The 22336-nt window shown below is 45.0% G+C and overlaps 1 protein-coding gene across 6 annotated transcripts in view; it reads left to right on the forward strand.

Moving 5' to 3' along the window:
- Positions 1 to 4696: 4696 nt before the first annotated feature.
- CADM1 (cell adhesion molecule 1) overlaps positions 4697 to 22336 on the forward strand; it is a 368112-nt gene continuing 350472 nt past the window's right edge. For all 6 annotated transcript variants that reach the window (XM_008150135.3, XM_008150136.3, XM_008150139.3 and 3 more), the window contains exon 1: positions 4697 to 4864. In XM_008150135.3, the coding sequence (XP_008148357.1) occupies positions 4735 to 4864 (130 nt within the window). In that variant the 5' untranslated portion in view covers positions 4697 to 4734. The remainder of the gene's footprint in view (positions 4865 to 22336) is intronic.

A 22336-nucleotide genomic window follows, 5' to 3' on the forward strand; every position in this document is an offset into this window, starting at 1 on the left:
CATGTATAACTAGATATATTCCTAGATATCTGATTGGAAGAAACGATGGCTTGGTCCCTATGGCAAACTTCCTTTCCATAGGCATTGGGGCTGCTCCTTGACCCAGGTTATGGGCAGTTTCTGCAATCTACTTCAGCACTTCCCTTTCTTTCAAACTGATATTCAACCCTTAATATTCAAGAGTTTACTCTCAACTCTGTGAATCTAGAAGAATAAACCTGTGGGCAAAGTGTTTAAGTACTCATTTAGGAATATGGATTTAGCTGGCTTTATATTTCATAAAGATTCATAGACTGTGCCCCCAAAGATGAATTACTTAGTCTTAATATAAGTATACATGAGCTGTCTATTGGACAGACCAAAAATCTCTGCAGCCCATGCCCATTTGCCTCAGTGGAGAGCGCATTAGCCTGCGGACTGAAGGGTCCCGGGTTCAATTCCGGTCAAGGGCATGTACCTTGGCGGGCCCTGGTGTGGGAGGCCACCAAATCAATGTGTCTTTCACATCAATGTTTCTCTCTCTGTGTATCTCCCCATCTCTTCCACTCTCTCTAAAAATCAATGGAAAAATATCCTCAGGTGAGGATTTGAAAAAAAAAAAAAGTCTACCCAGCCCAATATTCTAACATAATACTAATTTACTTTATGGAAAACATTTAAGAAAAAGTTGACATTTATTATAATTTTAATCAGTTTTGACAATGAATCTGAGGCTTAGGGATTATTTTAATCATCTCGGGTTGCTGTGATAAAAGGCCATGACTGGGTGGCTAAAATAACAGACATTTATTTTCTCACAGTTCTAGAGGTTGGAAGTCTGCCAGCATAGTTGGGTTTTGGTGAGGACCCACTTGCTGGCTTGCAGAAGGCTGCCTTCTAGCTATGGCCTTTCTCCAGTGCCTGCATGTGGAGAGAGAGAGAGCTCTGGTGCTTCCTAGGGCATCAACCCCATCATAGGGCCCTCACCATCATGCCCTCATCTAAACCTAATAACCTCTCAAAGTCCCCACCTCCAACTATCATCATTTTAGGGGGTAGGGCTTCAACACATGAATTTGGGGGTGAGGTGGTGGACAAAAACCTTCAGTCTCTAAGGTGATTAAATCACTTCCCTACTGGTACTCAGAGAACCCAGTAGTAGGCAAATGCTGACTCCAAATATTGTTTTCTTTTCCCTAATAATTTGTCTTTATTGCTTTTTATACATGGGTACTCAAGTAATTAGCATTTTTAAAAGCAGGATGTTACTAGTTCTCACTGATTATCTGTGATGTAGTCCCTAAAACATTAATCTCCCTTCCGTGCTTATTTTTCATATATGTTTATCCATATTTCTCAGCTGTGAGAGCAAACAATATAGGGCCTCTCTGCCGCTCACTCTTTCAAGTTTTCTCAGGAAAAAAAAAAATAGAACTGAGCTCTAGGTGCTTCTGGCAATTTTATTCCAACACAAGTAGCGCCCAGATTGTCATTCTGAAAAGTATTTCAGTTCTTTCTTGAAAAATTAAATTCACAAAACAATTGATTATCAGTTATAAATGGCGAAAACACCATCTGGTTTTCAAAATTGGTTCAATCCATGCAGCAAGGGGGAAAATGTTGGAACTTGGAGTTGGCCAGGAGTTCTAGTCCACAAAGCAGAAAATGACGAGCTTTACTCCGAGAAAGCCAGAGCAGTCATAACTTGCATTTAGCGGCTGCGGGAATCTGATACGTGCTTCACATGTTCCATATGTTAACTCACTTGGCGATATCTCTAGTGTGAAAGAGCTGGGGTGGGAGAGGAGTGTGGCTAGTGGGTAGGGTAGCACAGCTTAATCCTAAAGGCTCAGCTCTGGTTCCTTCCATGGAGACGCAGTGATAAAGATGTCCATGGCCTGGGAATTTGGATGTGTAAGTTCCTTAAACTTATGGCACAGGTGGCATTCTTTTGGTGGAAATTTCTAAAGCTATTTGCATTCCTCTGGCGAGGTAAGTCATACAGCATTAGCATTTCCTACAAAAATGTCCCGTGCTGTTCTTTGCCAACTGGAAATTTGAGTAGGTGTTCATTGGATGTGCCAAGAGAATGAAGGGATATGAAACCACTCCACCTCTTCCAATGTCCCATACTGTGTTCTCCGTGTGGGAGGACTGGGGCCTGACGAGATTCTCGTGGAGATGCAGCTTCATGAGGAATGTTTTTCCTTGGGAGTAAAATGAAATCCTGTTATTTAAAAAAAAATGTTTCTGAACTGCTGGCATATTTTCACCTTATGTTAAAAATGTAGATATGGTTTTGATTCATGCATTATAATGTGAAATGTATTCATTCACTTAACAAATATTTATTGAGGCACAGTATTGCATAGTGGTTAATTGCATAAGCTCTGTCTGCACTTTAGAAACTTTGACCTTGGGCCAATGACTTAATTTTCCTAACAATGTTTAAAAAATATAAAACGAGAGATAATAATAGTATGTACCATGGGGATTGTTCCAAAAATTTAAGTGAGATTATGCAGGAAAAATACTTAATTGAGAACTCAATAAGCATTAGCTGGTTTGGCTCAGTGGCTAGACATCAGCCTGCAGACTGAAGGGTCCCAGGTTCAATTCTGGTCAAGGGCACATGCCTGGGTTGCAGGCTCGATCCCCAGGAGGGGGCCTGCAGGAAGTGATTCTTTCTCATCATTGATGTTTCCATCTCTCTCTCCCTCTCCCTTCCTCCCTGAAACAATAAAAAAAATATTTTTTAAAAGAAGAACTCAATAAATGCCAAAGTAGTAATAGTAATAGCAAATAATATTATTATGTGCTAGGCTCTGTGCAAGGATGCCCGAGTTCCTGACATATAGGACCTTACTTTATGGCTCATACCTCAAATTGTTTATATGGCCTCCAATTGTTTATCCTGATTTTGTTGGGACTCTGCATTTTAGTCTGATGCAGGTAGATTTACTTTCAGAGACATAAGAATAGGTCGGACGTTGCAAACTGGACATGTGGTGATGGTTTCCATGTGGTGATGGTTTCCTGCCTCATGTGGTGCTATTTTCCTGCGGGAGCTTTCCCACTTCTGGAGGGCTGCCTGCCGTTCATGCATGTGGCCTGTAATTAAGAGCAGAAATTCCAGGGTTGTGGAGACAGGGCAGTCTTGAAATTAGTTTATGCATAATGGGTAATAGGAGGCTGTTTTAAGTGTAACTCATTTGTTGGGTGTGCAGATCTCGACTTCCTTTCTTGATACGTAATTTTATTATTTATTTATTTTTAACATGATGAGGACTGAGGGCCTGGCCAAGTCATTTAGTGCAGCTCCACTAGACTATAGCTCAGACTTAGCAATTCACATTTAGTAATCTCTTGGTCATTTAGCCACAGATAATTTGTCATGGTTTGTTTTAGCTGTTGTGATATTGATATTTATTATGCAAATTGCATTTCCTACATCTTATTGTTCTGCATTCTATGAATACTTAAATTATTATAAACCTTTACACTTAATATGGCTCGTCCTTCAATTTGATGCTTGAGCAACAGAGGGTCAGAGCGCACATGATCTTCTAGAGGAGAAGAAAATAAGTAATTAAGAAGCAAACAAACAGGAGAGTGGGCTTCCTGGTTCAAGAGAAAGCAAAGGCAATTTCGAGTAGGCAGAGCGAGTGGAGTCGGGAGAAGCCAGTCTCTCCAGCCAGGAGGGCCTCTCCCTGAGACCCTGGAAGCTCAGAGCACCTGTTGGACCACCTGCCTGAGGGGGGCCTGGGGGTGCAGAGCAGGGAGGAGTGGGTTTGAACTCTGAAGGAGGAACATGGCAAACCCTATCTTCACACGGGCGCCCACCACTCCCCGCCTCCCAGACTGCACCCAGCAGCCTTGACAGAATAATTTTGTTGTTGAATGTGTGCAATCGTAAATATATATTACATATGGTCATATGTATTAAACACACACACACACACACACACACACACACACACACACACACACACACACATTAAACCAGGACGGCGACCTTCAGCAAGCTGGGGAGCCTGCGTCGATCCTCCTCCAGCTACCTTTCCCGAGAATCTATCACAAAGACGCGGACTTGAAAATCCCAGAGCCCGACTCTGGCTCCTTTCTCCCAACCATGCCCCAGTCTACCGCTAGGTTGCTGAGCAGGCTCTCCTGCTCGCCGGACGTGCATAGCACGCATGCACTTCTCCCAGATTGTTTTGTCAATCCGGGGACCTGCACTCTCACTCTCCACTCCCGAAACCCCCGGTTTCCCAGAGACCTATTCCTTCAGCGCAAGGTGAGGGACGGAAATTTGCAACGTCTGGTTTCCAGGCCGCTGTGCTCGGTGCACCGCGCAGGGGAACCTCCTAGGGATATCGCGCTTGCTATAAGCATTCTTAATGAAGGTGTACGGGAAGCTAGAACCGCCCCCCGGAGCCGGCGCCCCACGCACCCGGCGCAGGGAGAACACTTTTTCCTAGATGCCAAGGGAGCGAAAAAGAATTTTAACCTAAACATATTTGCATACGCCCCTCCCCTTCGTCCCGCCCCTAGGTGGCGCGGGCGCGTCGCCGAACACCAGCGCCAGGGGGCGGGGTGGGGGATGGGGAAGTCCTCCGAGAGCCGGGTTGGGCTCTCAGCGCGGTGATTGGTCGGTCCTGACTCCGCCTCCAGTGCATGTCATTAGCATATCATTAGTTGTCCGCGCTGGCTCCGGAGGAAGCCGCCGCCGCCAGTCTGAGGCAGGTGCCCGACATGGCGAGTGCTGTGCTGCCGAGCGGATCCCAGTGTGCGGCGGCGGCGGCGGCGGTGGCGGCGGCGCCTCCCGGGCTCCGGCTCCGGCTTCTGCTGTTGCTCCTCTCCGCCGCGGCATTGATCCCCACAGGTAGGTGTGGGACCAGGCCCATCGGCCCCCTAAATCTCCTAAGGCACCCCAGTAGCCGTAGCCGAGGGGTGGTGGTGGAAACGTTTCCATGACAACCGTCCCCCACTTCCTAAATCCGAAGCGCTGAGAGTGTGGAGAGGAAACTCAGGGCTAAGATGGAAGGGGCTGAGGGGATCGGTCGTTCCCTTCTCCCTTGTCCAGCTGGGTGTGAATTAGGGTCCTTAGGGATGGCTGCACCCACATCTTCTCTCCACGGCTTGGCGCGGAGTGGAGTGAGAATGGGGAGCCCGGTTGGGAGGGGGGCTAGAGAATTTGGAGGAAGGTGGTGGACCATAGGCACCCCACCAACCGTCCAAACTCGCTGTTGTCCCCGTAACTTGCAGCCCTCGCCTCTCCCAGGCCGCCCATTCACCACCACCTCTCCAGCGGACTCCCCAGCTCTCCATCCCCAAATCCTCCCGTGCCTCGCAGCCGCCTCGGTGAGCTCCCTCACTGCTCCACAGGACATCCCCAGACTTGTCCGATCGCTCCGCTCTCCCCGCGCTCTGCCTGTGCCCCGAACCGCGCGCCCCTAGTACTCCCCCCAGCCTGACCGCGGCCCCTCGGTCCCCTCCGCCCGGCTGCGGGGCTCCGTGGCCAGGCCCCAGGTAGGGAAAGTTACCCGGTCCGGCCCCGCGGGGGGCGTTTGCTCTCGCCGCCTCTGCGGGCTGGAGCCGGGAGCCCGCAGTCGGCCTGCCCCACGACATCCTCTGCCGCGAGTGGGGACACCAGATTTCAGGCTGCCCGTCCTCTGAGCAGCCCGGGGGTGGTGGAGGGAGCGTTCGCGGCCTTTGCGCCACACGAGCACCCTTCGGGCCTCCGGGCGCCCCCCGTGTGCCGAGCTGTCTGGGGAATTTGCCCGGGGGCGGCTCTGCACGCCCCGCGCTTTCCCCGAGGACGCTGAGCCCTGAGGCTGGAGCTGCCCGGTGGCTGCCGGAGTGCCGGGCGCGCTGGCGCGGACGGAAAAGAAGAGGGCAGTGTTTGCTTTTGCTAACAAAAGGGAGCTCTTCCCCAGCGAGGAGGCCGGCGGGGCTGCGCCCGGCCTCCCGTTCCCGCCACCGCCGAGCTCAGCGGTCGCGCAGCTTCCCCGCGTCCCTGGCCTCCTGCGGCGGGCTTGGCGCGGGGAGCCGGGAACCGAGGCGCGAGGCCGCGGGGGGTTGCGGGGAGGGGGGAGGTGCTGGAGGCAATGCTGCAGGGCTCGGCGCCTGCAAAGCCCCTCCTTGCAGCTTCGGAGCTGCTGGACCCGCGAGCAACAAGTGGCGGAGGACAGCGAGAGCTCAGCCCCACCTGCAGAGCCCCGGGCCCGGGCCCGCGCAGCGCGGGAGCCGCCGTGCCGCTCCGGGCGCCGCTCCGCTCGGGCTGTGCCTTTTGTTTACACGCTAGAGGACACACAGTTACGTAAACACCGCAGGAGACACGCTGAATGAAATGGGGATGGCTGGGGGTGCTAGCTTTGGATTTGGGGGATGCCGGGTTGGTTGTTTCCTCCCCAACGCCGGCTTGCAAGGGAGCTCTGTTCGGGGACCACATTGGGGACGGATAGGGGTGGGAATCTGGCAAGCAGCTTCAGTTCCAGAGCCGAGGATTTTTTTCTTCCATGCCACGGTCTGTCTCTCCGGATGTTGTTTATGTGTGTTCCCCCCTGTGAATTCTTAATTTATGAGTTACGAGATAATTGGGTTCAGCCGATGCCGGGGTGGTTACAACTTCATTTCGGGTCCTGTCTCTGACTGGATGGGTTCAATGAAATGTTCCTGAAAGAGATTCTTGGTGCTGCTGCATTGTAAAAAGCGCCAGTGTCAGTTAAACGTGAGCGCGAGTAAAGGCTGGGTAACTGGCGCATAATAGAGGCAACAATAGACTTGTATTGGCTGCAAAAAAGGGGGAGGGGGGAAGCGCTGGTCGGGAATATTGCCTTTTGACAAAAAATGGGAGCCGAGCAATGCCGCTTGGCAGCAGAGCAGGATTCGATGGTACCCCTCCGTGAAGCCTGCTCACCGAAGGCACGGAGTAGTAACAGCAGTACTATATTTGTCCCTCTCTCGCGGTAAGAAGAAGTTGCCTTCCTAGCGAGGGATGTGTGCTGACTTGGAAAGGAGCGGTCTGGAACTCAGCCGTGCATGTCAGAGCCACAAGAAAATTCTGTTGCCAGTTACCATGGAAGCAGCTTCTTGCTCTTGTGTACCTCCCTGTTTATATTTTGGTTATCAGATTGTGTTCAAATTAGAAAGTAATTGGGTTTGATTTGTAGTGAGGAGGTAGATGATTTTCAAATCCTTTTAAAAAATGCCTTTGTGTGTGCGAGCGCGGTCAGTTTGAGAAGGGGTCTTGGTGTAGCCCCTGGTCCTAGCCTACCAGAGAAGATGTCCTCTGGCCCCCGTGACTTTTCTCCCTTAGTCCTCTTAGTTGAAGCGCTCTCAGAGGCCTCCAGCCCCACTCCCAGGATTAGAGAAACCTGTTGGAGCTGTCTTCTCACTTCATTGGCCTTATTTCATTGACATCCTTGCTGGGATAGCAATCCGGGGCCATTGTGCAGTAGCTTTAGGTTCTGTCTTCCCCTGTAACCGAATCCATCCTCCTTTGGAGAAAATCTCCCAGCCCTTCTGGGGTGTTGGGATGCTGATGAAATGCAGCTAAAATGGGGTCTTCTGAGCCCATTCCAGTGTAAGTCACGCCTGTTAGGTTTTAGGTGCAGGATGTTGTTCCTGAGCCTGAGCAGACCGGTCCTCTTACCGTTCTCAGCATCCCAGAGGGTGGCTGCTGGGTGGGGCTTCGTGGTGGCGCTGGCAAGCCCAGAGGCTGAGTTTTGCTTCTTGGCCTGTTGGGGCTTGAAGACCAGGATGGGGACTTTGCAGAAGTGCCGCCCGCTATTGTTGCCTTTCCGTGCATCAAATTGAATAGCCACAGGAGGGACTCGCACTTGTCTGAGATAGCTTTGATAAAATATCCCTCATTAATGCCACTTTATATTTACAGTGTGTCACTGGAGACGCACAAGGCTTCATTTAGTGACTTGTGTGACGAGACAAGCTTGCATTATTTGCCTGGGACATTTTAGAGGAACAAGAGACCCATTGAGCAATCTTTTGAAATGAACAAATACGGAAAAAGGGGGGAATAAAAGAGGAGGCAGTTCTCTGGAACAAGAGCTTTATTCATATGGATGTTGTACATGCTTTATCCCGTTTTCTCCAATGGGCCTCCTGGTAAAGGGGAGTGGGACCTGGAAGAAGCCAACAGGCACGACACTTTCGCATCCTCTCTCACTTCCTGACTTTGTATTCTTATCTGAGTGGGTCCTCACCTCCCTAACTGCTCATCTCACTCCACACCCTCCAACACCTCAACAGGTAGCAGCTTTCCTGGGTCTGACAGGGAGATTTTGAAATCCTTCCCAGCTCTGAATTTCAACAGAAGAAAATGCTAGCTACCCGCTGAGGCTGATGGTTGTTGGAGGATATATTGGTTGAAGGGAAAGAGATGTCACCTTTCTGTGACATGTGTCAAGAAGGTGGTTGGTAGGGAATGTCCGATTGGAAAGATGTCTTGCAATTATAATATTAGTCTGACTATTTATTTTCAAAGAAATGCTGTGAAAACCAAAATCCAGAATCTGATGGTGCTCTTGAAGTTTGCAGTGCCTTCTGCCCCCACTCGCTACATTTTGGCCGCCTACATACGTGAATTCTTATTCCTCGGCTTATGTTGCTAATGATTTTCAGACTTTAAAAAACTGATAATATTGCTGTGAGTATAAACTGTCTTATTCCCTGGGTTTCTGTGTGTGCTAATCAGTCACTTAGAATTTACATTTTAAAAATGGTGTGTGTGTGTGTGTGTGTTTAATAAAAGGCCCATTTTTACCTGAGTGACCTTCTTAAATTGGGCTAAACTAATCGATGCTATGATTTGAACAGAAATTTACCAGCATATGAAGAAATTTATAAAAAATAAATCCAAAGTATTCAAATGCTGTATCTCCTCCTTGGGAAGAATAGTACTGACCATTATGCTGGGCTTTTTAAACTGAAAATCCAGCACAGAAAGGAGAAATCACACAGCGACATCTGTTGCAGAATTGAAAATTTGCTGCTTTGAGTTGGAAGCAATTAGTTCCGTACAAGCACCTAATGGTATCAATTACTGTGTGTGTGTGTGTGTGTGTGTGTGTGTGTGTGTGTACTCATACAAATATGTATATATACACACATATGTACATAGATGCACATGGAGAAACTCACCCAATACAGTATTCATATTCACATTTTAAAAGTATTTAATATCAAATGTTCACTTTAGCACCAAAGCTTTTTTTTCTTAATGTCACCTGTTGGGGAATTTGAGATTTTTATAATCCTGGCATTGTTGGAAGGGGGAGGACAGTGTTAGAAATCATCTGGTGAAATCCCATTACTTCTCAGTGAGGCAGCCGCAGCCCAGAGAGGGCAGGGCCTTGCCTACCACTGCACTGAGGCCCAGTTACCCGGGACCCGGGACGGGGAGCGGGTTCCCTGGATGCCCAGCCAATGGACCTTCTCTTCCACCTCCCAGCAGGGATGCCCAGAGAGGGGTGTGGATCACAGGGAGACAGTATCTTGGCAGGGAATGGTTTGTATTCTGAAGGCAGCAAGATTTATTGCTGTTTTAAGTAATAAACCCATGGCTCAGAGGAGTGACCTCTGGGAGGAAAGGCCCAGCTCTTGGTAAGGTTGTCTTTGGTGTTGACAAATGATTCCGAAACCTCTGGACTTGATCTGGCAGCCACAGCGTGAACGCCATCAGAGCGCCTTCACGGGGGAGCTCAGGGCTGTGTTGCTGTGGGAAGTCAAGTGCATGAAAACCAGGTTTCAGAATCCTCAGCTTTCGTTTTTTAAGCTTTTGACTTGCCTTTCCAAGGGTTCATACTTACAGTAGGACTCTTTCCCCCTGACTGAGGGAAAAGGAGGGTCCTTCATTAACGAACAAGAACACATCTTGATGTCCTCACCAGGTACTCGCCCCTTTTTACTAAGCAGAGGAAAAGCTGAGTATGATTTGTGTCTTTTTAAAAAAATATTTTTTTTGCAAGATGACTTTTTTACATTGATCATATTTTCTTTACTTTTCCATTTTATTATGAAAAATTTCAAATATATATGTAAGCAGAAAGACCATAATTAACGCTGTGTGCAAATCACCTAGTTCAGTGATTATCCACCTACGGCCACCCATTCTCTGTCCTCTGTACCTGTCCTCCCTTCCCAGATTGTTTCACACAAATCCTGGACATCCTATGATTTCTTCCATAATTTACTTTAGAACGAATCTCTGTACAGTACAGTCCTCCTTCCCCCACCCTCATAATCACAGTACCGTTAGTTCAGTGTACATCTTCCCAACTGGCCTACAGAGTTTTTGCCCTCCCTGGCTTTACTGAGGACAGTACCCAGAGGGAAGGCTTGTATGGTGGGTAAGGCTGAGGCAGAAACCACGAAGCCAGAGTTTGATTACTGCCTGTACTGAGGAGACCTGTTTGCGTGGTTTGGTTTATTTTGAGCGAGGTTTTGTTTGGATTGGGTAAGATGAGTGTTATTGTTGTGTAAATATGGTTGTGTAAATACGCAGTAATTGTAGCTAATCCAGCCACCGTGGTGTGCTTTGAGAAGCACGGTGCGAGATTGCATTTCCAGTTCTCATCTTGAATACCTCCACCGGAGGACTTCTGTTAGGGTGGCTGGGGGATACATAGCTTCATTTGTATGTTTATCTTAAAATGCCTCCATGGTATATAAATGCCTTTGCATTTTTTGAATATAAGGCTTAAAAGAAAAAAAATCCTTTTCCCATTTCTGACTGGCTTAGTGCTACTTTCTCCCTGTATTCTGTAACTGAAGTGATCGCAAAATTCTCCTGCACTGCAGGAGACCCATACGACAAGCTGTGAGTATTCGGGCTGAATTTTTGTAGGATAGGGGCACCAGGTAGGGAGAAAAAAGATGACTATTTTTACTGATCAGTATTTGCCCCATTGATTTAAAATATGAATTTTTAATTTTAACTAGAAATGTTGAAATGCTTTCGTATTAATTTCTGAACTTCTTTGTGTTTTGTGTTTTTTTTTGAAAATAGGTTGTTCCATTTTCCAAAGTTCATGAAATGTGAGTCTGTACGCGCATGCGTGTGTGTGTGTGAGTGTGTGTGGGCGTGGGTGTGTGTTAAGAGGTTCTTTCTCAAATGTATTTAATGTGGACTATAAATCAGAAGCATTTGGTTTTTTGGTTTCCAGCCAAACAAGCAATTACACATGAGATGGTTTTGAGGGGTCTGAGCTGCCCGGCCAGGTGAAAAGCACAAAAGAATGCCTACATTCAAGGTTTGGGGAGGGGGAGCGCCACTATATTCGAATAAACAGCCTTTGTTTGGAAACCAGCAATGAAGGAAGGAACCCACTGGAATGTTTGTAATTACAAGTAGCACCTCCTTGTTTAAATTTCAGAAGCCACAGTTTCTTTTTCAGAGATTTAAATTGCAGGCTCCAGCCAGCAGCTGCTGTTGTGGTTAATGGGCAGTTTCTCTTTGAAGACCTTCCAGTGCTGGTCTCAAAAGCGTGGTGCACTTGGCCTTGAACTAGGGTGAGAAGAAAAGGCAATGGAGGGGTCTATGCACATGCACAGCAAAGGCCACGTGTGGCCTTTCCTCCTCAAAAGAGAAGCCCGCGGTCAGGTGGAGAGAGCTGGCCCCGAGGAGATGTTATGTGACAGGTGTCTTGAATCTCTTAGGAGAGTTGTGGGCTGGGGAGAATTTTTTCTCTTAGTAGATGTTTTACTGGAATATAGTCATTTGACCCAACATTTTGATCTAGATATTTCAGAAATGTTAAATAGGCTTGAATGAAAGTGCTCTGATATATATTTAAATGCTACTCAGTGTTTGAAGCTGATACTCCAATGACATGGACCTTTAAAAATGCCCAGAATAAGTACCTCGCTCTTGGCAGTCTTCCTTGGTAAGGTTGCGCTCTGATCCTCTTCAGCATCCAGCAGTGACTGTAATGCCAGGTTGGAATTAAGTTAGGAGGTCCCTGGAGGGGGCGGGGAGGAATCTGCCCAAACACCAAGCGCTCACCTGCCCCAATCACATCTCCCATTGTCCGCACCCTCTCTCCACTTGGCTAGGATTAACATAAAAGTTAACATGTCGAAAATGCAACTTTCATCTTTTTCTGTCATTGCATATGACACCGTTGTCACCCTGGTCTCTAAGGCCCCTAAATTTGGAGTCCTTTCCCTCCTTAACTTCCACTCTTGGCTGAAATAAAATGGGCTGATTGCTTCTCCACAGCATTCTCTGGAAGCCCCCATGTCCTGCCTCTGCAGATCATGTAGTGCTAGCAGAAGCTTCCTAGCCAGGCCCCCTGACCACTCTGTCAGAATATGTCCGCCTGCCACCGTGCTAGCTCTTCTCCGGACAGGATCATGCTTCGTCCCTTTCAGAAAACCCCGTCTCACATGCTTGCTTCTTGGATCGGCTCAGAATCCACACTTTTGTCTTGTGGCTGTTCCTTCCTCAATTGCTGTCTCACTCCCTCTCTAATTGTCCTAATTTTTTATTACTTTTTAGCCCAATTCTGATGGGACTGGAAGACCGTGATTCTCCAGTGAACCAGAGGAAGAAAGTGGTTCCACTGATCCGTCTTCAGCTGTTGCCTTTGCGTAAAACTGCTTTCTTATCTGTTTTCCTTCGGTTTATAGGTGTAAGACGCCTGATTCTCCTTGCCTACCTTGAGAAGAAACATCTTCCCTTTGCATCTTTCAGTTTAACTAACACATCCTTTTTCTGCTTTACGGGTATATATGTTTATATGTTTTTGTTTTATTTTACAGTAAGCGGAAGTGTGTAGATAGTATGGCCATTATTTTACTGAAAAAAATTTAAAGGTTAGAATGCGGAAAGTGTGTCACACCTGTTTGGTGGTATGTGTTTGAATGAGGGCAAATGACAGGCCAGCAAAGTAAGACCTTCAGACACAAAGGCAAGCCCTTTAGGATAGGAAGGGCTCAGAAGGGTCAGGGTCAGGGTCAAGGGGGCTTCACCTGGAGCTGCTGCTGTGCTGTAAATGAGACCAGGCCCCTGCAGATGGCCCAAAATATGAGCCGTTTTAGAAGGTGGTTGGTGCTCATGTGTGGTCTGTCCAGTTACCAAGAAGTACCTCCCGGGGGGGCCGGCGGGAAGTGCGCTACAGCCCAGGCCTTTGCTAGCCAGTGTTTGAAACGGGGGGCAGTGCTGCCTGCCTGCAGTCCTCTCCAGCGCCGCACTTTAGCTGATGACATCGGGGCTGAATCATCACTGGCTCTTTTATCTGAAGGATCTGTTCACAGCCTTTACCTGGTAATAGTATGTGCCGCAGTTCACCCCTTACTTTTTCCTCGTTTGGATCCTTCCTCTGCCTGGTTCAGTTTTTGCTAGTAGAAGGTTACATAGCATGATACTTCAGTGATATGAAAACTTGATGACCCTGGAGCAGTGGTCGGCAAACTCATTCGTCAACAGAGCCAAATATCAACAGTACAACGATTGAAATTTCTTTTGAGAGCCACATTTTTTAAACTTAAACTTCTAACGCCACTTCTTCAAAATAGATTCGCCCAGGCCGTGGTATTTTGTGGTAGAGCCACACTCAAGGGGCCAAAGAGCTGCATGTGGCTCGCGAGCCGCAGTTTGCCGACCACGGCCCTGGAGTCTTTGGACAGTCTTGGGGAAAAGGTGTGTATTTGGCTCTTTGCCGAACGGGCCTGTGGTCAGCGAGCCGCCCAGACTTACTCCAGCCATCAGCCTGATTGCCTCATCCCTCTGGCGGAACCCCTTACCCACCCCGTAAAACTTCACCGACAGGGAGGAAAACAAATAATCTAGTACTAAATCACTGCTCGAATGGTTTTATCTCTTAACAGGGTCACATAAAGATGAGCTTAAATGACTTCGAGCTTCACTTTTCCCCGTGCGTGTCCGGCGAGCACGCCTGGAGCCGAACCTCGGTTTCCTTTCTCTCAGTTGGCTAGTCATCACGTGAATGTTGGTTGTTGATCGTTCCCCTTTTCTGAAGCAGCTCTCCGTCTCCGGCCAAGCTGGCCAGCGAACACCCAGCGTAGGTTTCCGAGTGACGAACCCCAGAGAGTTGGAAAGAGCAGAAACAAGCTGCCTTACAGGGGGCTAAACATAAAATAAGATCATATATGTGAACATACGTGAAAAGGGAGTTTTATGTGTATGTGTGGCTTTTATTAAAACTGCCACTATTGAGTGATGCGGGTTTTATGTCTCAGACTACTGCTGATCACATTTGTAAATCTCACATGTTTGGGAATACTGAAACATAAATACCATGCTGATGGGATTAATTCAGCATATACTGTCTCTAAGGTGAAACTGAAGAATAACCTGGAGTTTAAAACATTTTTTGTAAGTAAATGGAATCATCTAGTACTGACAGTGATTATAATCTCAAATTTCTGGACCTTTTTTTAACAGAGAGGGACTATATTATTTTACCTAACCCTCCTGTATTTTAATACACTATATTTAAATGAAGAATTTGGCCCGGCTGGTGTGGCTCAGTGGTTGAGTGTCGGCCCAGGAACCAAGAGGTCACTGCTAGATTCTTGTCAGGGCACAGGCCCGGGTTGTGGCCTTGATCCCCCGTAGGGTGTGTGCAGGCGTCAGCAGATGGATGATATTTCTTTCTCATCAATGTTTCTCTCTCTCTATCCCTCTTCCTTCCCCTCTCTCTAAAAATCAATAAAAACGTATTTTTTAAAAATACTTTATAAAAAATAAAAAATAACTTGGTAAGGCACCTGGTGGAAAAATGAGAATTTAAAAGTGACTTTTAAGTGGAGCGGCTGCTTTTACACCAGGCGTTATGTTGGGCGCATCCATAGTTGGGTGGGTTGATGTCTGTCTTCCAGAAGTTTACAGTCAATTTTTTTTCAACTTTTATTTTGAAAACTTTCAAAACCACAGGAAGGATGAAAGAAAAGTACAATGATTACGTGGACTTCCCCGGGTTCATAGACGGTTACAAGCTGCCCATTTGCTTTCTCTCTAGCTCTCTGAATAATGTGGACACACATTTCTTTTTTCACTGAACCAGGTGGAAGTAAGTTGAAGGCAGTGACACTACCCCCTGGGTGACTTCAGCTCCTAACTCCTGAGAAGAAGGACATTTACCCGCGCGGCCTCAGTACCATTATTGTGTTCAAGGAACTCAACATTGATTTAATAATACCTAATATCTAGCCCATATCCACACTTCTCTAGTTGTCCCAGTAATACCCTTTCTATGTTTCCTCATCCTTCCTGATCTAGGCTTCGTCAGAGACCACACACTGGATTTGGTTTTCCTGTCTTCCTTTCCCTAGTACCGTTCCCTCCCTGTACCTTTGCTTTCGAGGCTTTGTAAAGGGGGCTGTCTGTCATGGCGTGGACATTTGGATGCGTCCAGACCTGCTGTTTTATAGGCCGTCCTGTCCCACAGTTCCTCTACAGATTGTTGGATCGTTTCCTCATAGCTCCATTCGGACTGCAGACCTGGGCAGGAACGCTGCATGCTCATGGTGCACTTCGCCGCCTTCTTACAGAATCACGTCAAAGGGATGTAATATCAGATTGTCATATTATTGGTGATGGTAAGCTTGATCCCTTGGTTAATGATAAAAATTTAGTTACTTCGTTTCCGTGGATTTATTGATTTGTCTATTAATGTCCCTTTATGATTAATAAATAATTTGTGGGCTATTTTGAGCTGAAGATCCTGTTTTCTAATAACATTTCATCTAGCATTTTTAGCAGCACTGATAAATCTTGTCTGAATCCAATATTAGACCAGTAGGCCCTGGCTGGGTGTCGTCCCAGACACCCAAAGGCTGGGGGTTCAATTCCCAGTCAGGACACATACCTAGGTTGCGGGTTCCATCCCTGGTCGGGATGCGTGCGGGAGGCAACCAGTCGATGTTTCTCTCTCTCTCTCCCCCTTCCTCTCCCTCTCGAATCAATATAAAAACATATTCTTGGGTGAGGATTAAAAATATATGTAACGATAGTTACTAAATTGTGTTTTTTTCTAATTCTGTCATTCCCCGGCCTTGGCCAGAGGCAGGCTTGCCTGAAGAAGAGCTTGCCTTGCCGCCTCTCCTTTGATAAAAATCACAATGGACTCAGATTTTAAAAATTCAGTGTGATTATATTTCATTATCATCAAATTTGGCCAGTGGGAACCCCTTTAGTCTGGCTCCGATTCCTTTTGATATATCTCTGTTAATTTTTAAGAACTTTCTTATTTTATGTCACAAGATATCTAAGCTCACATTGTATTTTCTCTGCCCCAGACCTGGAATCAGCTATTTCTCCCAGATGTCCTGGTTTCTTTTCGTATTTAAATATCAGAGGAGTGCTCATTGCTATGGACTTATCTTTGTTTCAGTGGGCAGAACTAGGATATATTTGATGTCTTACAGTTAATACAAAATAGTTTTGGAATTACTCCACTAAGACCACTGTAGACAACGAATCTACCAAGTATAGCTCACGCTTTTTTTGCCTTTAAATGAGATCCCACGGAGACTAGGCAGAGTACTGTGTTCACAAGATCACAAGTAACAAGGCTCAACAATCAAATCTATAAAAAGAATTCTCACTTCCTCCCTTACCTTCTGGCCATTCCCATCCATCTTTCTATATAGTAGCCAATTCCATTCCTTTCTCATGTATCCTTTCTATTTGTCCTTAAAAAAAAAAAAAAGATAGTATTGTTCTTTCTTTTCACACATTCCACAAGCTGTGTTAACATCTGCTTATATTCTTTCTCCTTATTTGACAAACCCTGGGTTCTCAGTTATTTTAATGAATTGCCCCCATTTGGCGTTATTTTACTTTAGAAGCCTTTATATTTCTTTTAATTCTCCAAATTACTTATATGAAAGTAGGGACCGGTCAGTTCCTTCGCATACAGTGCAATGTGTCTCTGATGTTTAATAATGTCGCCTTATTCTGTTTCTCACTCGTTATCTTTTACCCTCTCCTCCGCCACTCAAGTGCCATATCTATTTCTCAGGCCTCACTGCCCCACTCCGCTCCCTTTTCTAAGTTGTGGTGTCCTTAGTTCTTCTACACAGCCTTTTGCATCTAAACCTCAGACTGTTCTAAAACTGTCTATTGGACATGTCAATCTGGATGTCCCACAGTTACCTCAAATAACATTACTGACAAAGCAGCTATCACTTATTTGGTGTCTTCACTCATGATCGTATTTAATTCCCACTGTCACCCCATGAGTAAGTGACCCGTGCTGCTTTATTCCAGATGAGGAAGCGGAGAGGATGATAGATCCCTTGTCCAGAAGGCACAAATAATAAGTAGCAAAGCCATATCTATTTTCAAAACCCATGGTTTTAAACACAACTATATTTTCCTAAAATTCAAGATGTCTACAACGGAACTTAGCATTTTTCTCCCCAAACCTCCCTCCATCTGGTGTTTACTCTTGAGTAGAAGGGTACCACCATTGACCCAATGAGCTAAATAAATCTGGGAGACATTTTAGGTTTCTTCCTTTGCTATCCTTAACCCCTCTGTTAGTTACCAAGTCCTGCCTACCTCTTGCATTCACTCATCTATTTCACCACCACTGGTTTAGTTGACCCTTATTCTCATTTTACAGACGACGAAAGATTTAAATTAATATAACAGCCCCTTAATTGGTCTGTTTACCTCTAGTCTCATCCCTTGTAATGCATCCTTAATACTGCTTCTGACAGATCTTTCTAAAATACACAATAGATCTTCACTCTCTTGCTTAAAATCTTTGCCCGCTTTCTCAGCACCTTGAAGACCAAGCTTGCTGCACGGTTTCGTCATGGCCAGCGCCCTTCCTCACCCGATCCTGACTTCCGCTCAAGCTCACCTCCTGCCCCCTGCACACACCTTTCTTGCTTTAGGACTTGCTTTAGGTGCTACACACTGTTCTTACCAAAGTAAATGTGCCGACGTAAGCCATGATCCCACAGGCTCTCTGCTTTTTATGTTACGGCTCCTCCTCAGACACCCTTCTGTATGTGGCTGATTTCTGCATGTCTTTCAGATTTAGCTCAAGATTTTGCAAAGAAACTTTCATGACTCTTCAGGTTGGCTAGATGCCTCTTCTTTGTGCCCCTCCTGACTTATCTTCTTCCTTCCCATCAAGCATCTTTCTCTGAATCGCCCCGTGTTCCTTCTACATGCCTGTGCATTTGTATTTGTCCAACTTGTTTTCACCAACAGAAATGCCCCACCCTCTGGTCTTCCGTGTCAGCATGTTTAACTCCTATGCATTCAAAAGACCCAAGTCCAGAGTTTTTCAAATCTAATCTGATTGCCAGCCTGAATGTAATGTCTTCCTTTCAACTTCCATTATAATTTCTCTAGCCATTCCATGACATTTGACACCTTCTACATACATATTGACATGTGTCTATGGATATATGTATCCTAACCTTTCTATAGGAGGGACTATTGTTCGTCGTTGTTCTCTTAACAGAGCACAATGCCTTACATAGTATGTGCTCAATAAATGTTTGTTGAAACAATGAATGAAATGGAAATTAGGTACCCATTAAATTGTTTCTGGCCCTTTCAAAATAAGTATGAGCAGAGGACATAATCAAGACTAGTGTAAAAATGAATCCCTCAAGGTTGTTTTTTCACTCACATTTTCCTATTACACAATCTGATTTCAATATGTATGTAGTCTCTCCTTTCTTACTTGTTCTGAATCCTGGTAGTTGGGGAATAGAATTTGTATTGGGCCTTTGTGTTTATAAGTTTAACTTAGTGTTTGTCTTACTATCAGCTTTTAGAACTGTACCTCTTGGTGGAAGTTGTGTATTCTGTCATTGTGGACGAAGAGCTATCGGAATGCCTGAGCTGTTCACAGTCTGGCGGACTGACTTTCAGTGTGTTTGTTCCTACTTGGTTGTTGGGCAATCAATCGTTGGAGAGATATTAGCCCAACAGCCCAGATAGGAAACCTCTTTCTATTTACTTAATCACTCCACAGCCCTGAGATGGCCAGACTTTGTCATTGCTAAGGCCATCGTGGCACTTCAGAGTTGAAGCGACAAACCAAGAAACTTATCTCAGGGGCCATCTGCCCCTCTTCCGCTCAGTTTTCATGAGTCTTTTCTGAAAACTGAGAGAGAGTCTCAGGAGAGGCACGGGGAACACGGAGATTTACACCTCAGGGTGACGGTTTTCCCATACAGTAATAACGATATACGTGGAGTCAGTGGCTACAGGATCAGAAAACAGATCTCAGTAGTTGGATCAGACGTGAGAAATGGCTTGATGCTGTGTTTTAAAAACATGAGATGGGTAAGGCAGTCTGTTTTACGGAGATGCTTGCGCTATTTGTGTGGCTGTAGTTGGTGCTAAATAAAACTGTGGCAAAATGAAGCTTGTAAAGTTAATTGCCTACTACCAATCTAGTTTTAAACAAAGATTTCCTGCTGGTCGTTCATGGAAGATGGGGGAAATTTTATATGCAGGCAGAGGGAGAGAGTTTGCTAACATTACCTTTTAATTTAGGAGAAGTTTGGAGTTTGTTTTTTCCTGTGACATAGAGGTGGAACCCACTCTAACCAGAGTGTACTGCTGTAATATTTAAAAAATGCATTAGTGACGCTGATATATCTGTGACCTTGTAAAGGCGTTTTTTTGAGGGGGGGAGGGGAGCCAGCTTTTTTCTCACTGTCCTAAGTGATGTCTGCTTAATAACTCTAACTCCCTGTCAGAACTGGGAGGGGCCAGAGGACCCATCAGAACTTGTTTTCATGGCTTATTCCTAAGGTGTGCCCTTCACTTTCCCATCCATCCATTTAGAATTCCTTTCGCTGCCTAAGGCATGCATCCAGCCTAAACTGTGTTTGGTGTTTAAAATGCTCCGAGGTAAGGGGAATCGTAGCATTTTATCGAAGCTTCCCTTGTAGCTGTAGAGCTCTGTACTGTCTTAGGTTACACAGCTTGAAATTCTTAGGCATCGCGTATGAATTATTGCAATTAGTTGAGGTTTTGAGGGGAATGACATATCTCCATGTACCATTTCCCTTTAGCTGGTAGATAATTTTTAGGGGGGTTTGACTTCTTAAGAAATCCTTCAAGGTAGAGGCATTAAACCCTTTCCACCATGAATCTTGGTAAATATATCTTTATTAGCATAGCCTACTGTCAAGTACTATGAATGGTTTGATAGCGATATTTAAGAAAAATTGTATCTTTTAAACACAAATTTTGTCAGTTTATTAATATATAGTATATGATAGATATTCCCTAAGAGAGAGAAGAGGCTAGTTAATTTCTTCTAGAATTAGGTGAGTAATGTTTCAAGCATCCTATTTAAAAACAATTGCTCTAGGTCCTATTTATTTCATTATTTTGGTCATTTGCATGAAAACAAGTTGATTCTTTAAATAACAACCCCATTCAGTGTTCTTTTCCTTGTAAAATGTTATTCATCAAGTATTATATTCCATCCATGCAGTAGCATGAGTCAGGCCTAAAATAGTAATGGAATTTTTTTTCTTTTTTAACCAAAAATATCTCACATTTTATTTTCATTTACCTATGATTTATCTCTTTATTCTTGTTTCATAAAGTGAATGCATACAGTGTTATACTTTAACAGAATATTTTTAAGGTATTAGGATTTTTTTAAAATAAGGTCATCACCTTGAAGATTTTGACCTGGACCTTTCATGAAATAAAGGAGCAAGAAAAAGACAGACTTACACAAAAAGATGAATATATAATCTACTTATGGAATAACTGATAAGAGTAAAATTCATTTTATAACATTTATCTGGTTCTAGTTCCCAAAGCGCTACTATTTCAACAAGAGGATATCTACATTTATATATTGGATCGCCAAAGCATCCCCTTTGAAAAAATGTTCAACTCTTTTGAAAAAGGTTTAAAAACCAAGGGCCTAAACGAATGAGTCCTTTCAGGTTGAAAATGACAAATCGAGAGAGAATGAATGATAGTTTACTAGAGCATCTCAGGGCTGAAGCCAAAGCCACAGGCAGCAACGAGGAATGTGGCTGTAGCCTCAACAGAGAGCTGGATTCGGAGCTGGGATTTCAGATCACTGTCATCTCCCTCTTTCTATCAGAAGGTTAGAAAGGAGGGAGCTAACGTGGAGCTGGAGTATCTACAAGGCTTTTCATTTAAACGAAGTCTTGCAAACATGGGCAAGATTTTCATCAAGAAAGATGGTACCTTCCAGGCTGAGGAAGAAGGAAAGCTAAAATGGCTAATGAGAGATGAGATTAGCAAAAGATAGCTGGGGTCAAGATTGTGAAAAACCTTTAATGCCAAATTTAGATTTAGTTTAGGAGATCATGGGGATTTTGAACAATGAAGAAACATTGGATTGGTGCTGTAGGAATGTGATTTGGCAATGGTTTGTGATCAGATAGAAATGAGAAATTGGTTAGTGGTGTAATAATTCAAGTAACTAGGGTGGAAGTGGAAGAATAGAGGTAGAATTGACTGGATTTGGTGGCTAACTGGAGAATGGGGATTGAGAAAAAATAAAGACTGGAAATGAAGCTGTGCTCTGAATTTGAACTTGAGTGGCTTAGGAGAATGGCTATTCAAATGAACAGAAATACAAATATATGGTAGCTTTTATAAGGGAAGACAATAAGCTTGGTTTTGAATATATTAAACTTGAGCTGCCATTAGAACATGGTGGAAATGTTTGGAAGGTAGTTTGAAATGTGGTGCTGGAATTTAGGAGAGAAGTTGGGAGCAGAGCTGGAGATAAGATTTGAAAGTCATCTGTAAAGAATTAATAGTGGAAGTTCTATATTATGCATTGATTCAGTTATTTATTTGATATAAATGTGTTGAAATGACCAAAGCATGCCAAACATTGTATTAGGTGCTGGAGATGAGTGTATGAGAGGTCCCGAAGGGGTGATGCATCGAGGTAGAATGTTAAGGAAGGTGTGTTTTTCGGAGGCAAGATAAGGAACTGTGATGAACACCAGGAAGGACTAGTCAGAGGACTGGAGCTTAATGTTGCTGAAAGAGGAGAGGGAGTAGTAGATGGAAGATAGGCCTGCTGATGTGGATGGAGGTTCGTTACGTTGCCAAAGAGTCAGAAAGTGGGGAGAAGAATGAATTCTCTTGGAAGTGAATGAATTCTAGGGAGGAGGTTGTGTAAGAATGAAGTTAGACTTTGGTAACAGCCAGTCACACAGCTAGGATGTGGCAACACTGGAACCAGATTCAGATTTTTGGACTGGAACTCCAGTTCTCCTGGTAGTGTACCAGCACAGCCGATCGTGCCTTCACCATGCTATAGGGAACTGTGGAGTGTCCATGTTCCTTAAAATGTTTTTAAAATGCTTGAGGTTGTGA

Source organism: Eptesicus fuscus, chromosome 13 (assembly GCF_027574615.1).
Source record: "Eptesicus fuscus isolate TK198812 chromosome 13, DD_ASM_mEF_20220401, whole genome shotgun sequence".
Classification (NCBI taxonomy): Eukaryota; Metazoa; Chordata; class Mammalia; order Chiroptera; family Vespertilionidae; genus Eptesicus; species Eptesicus fuscus.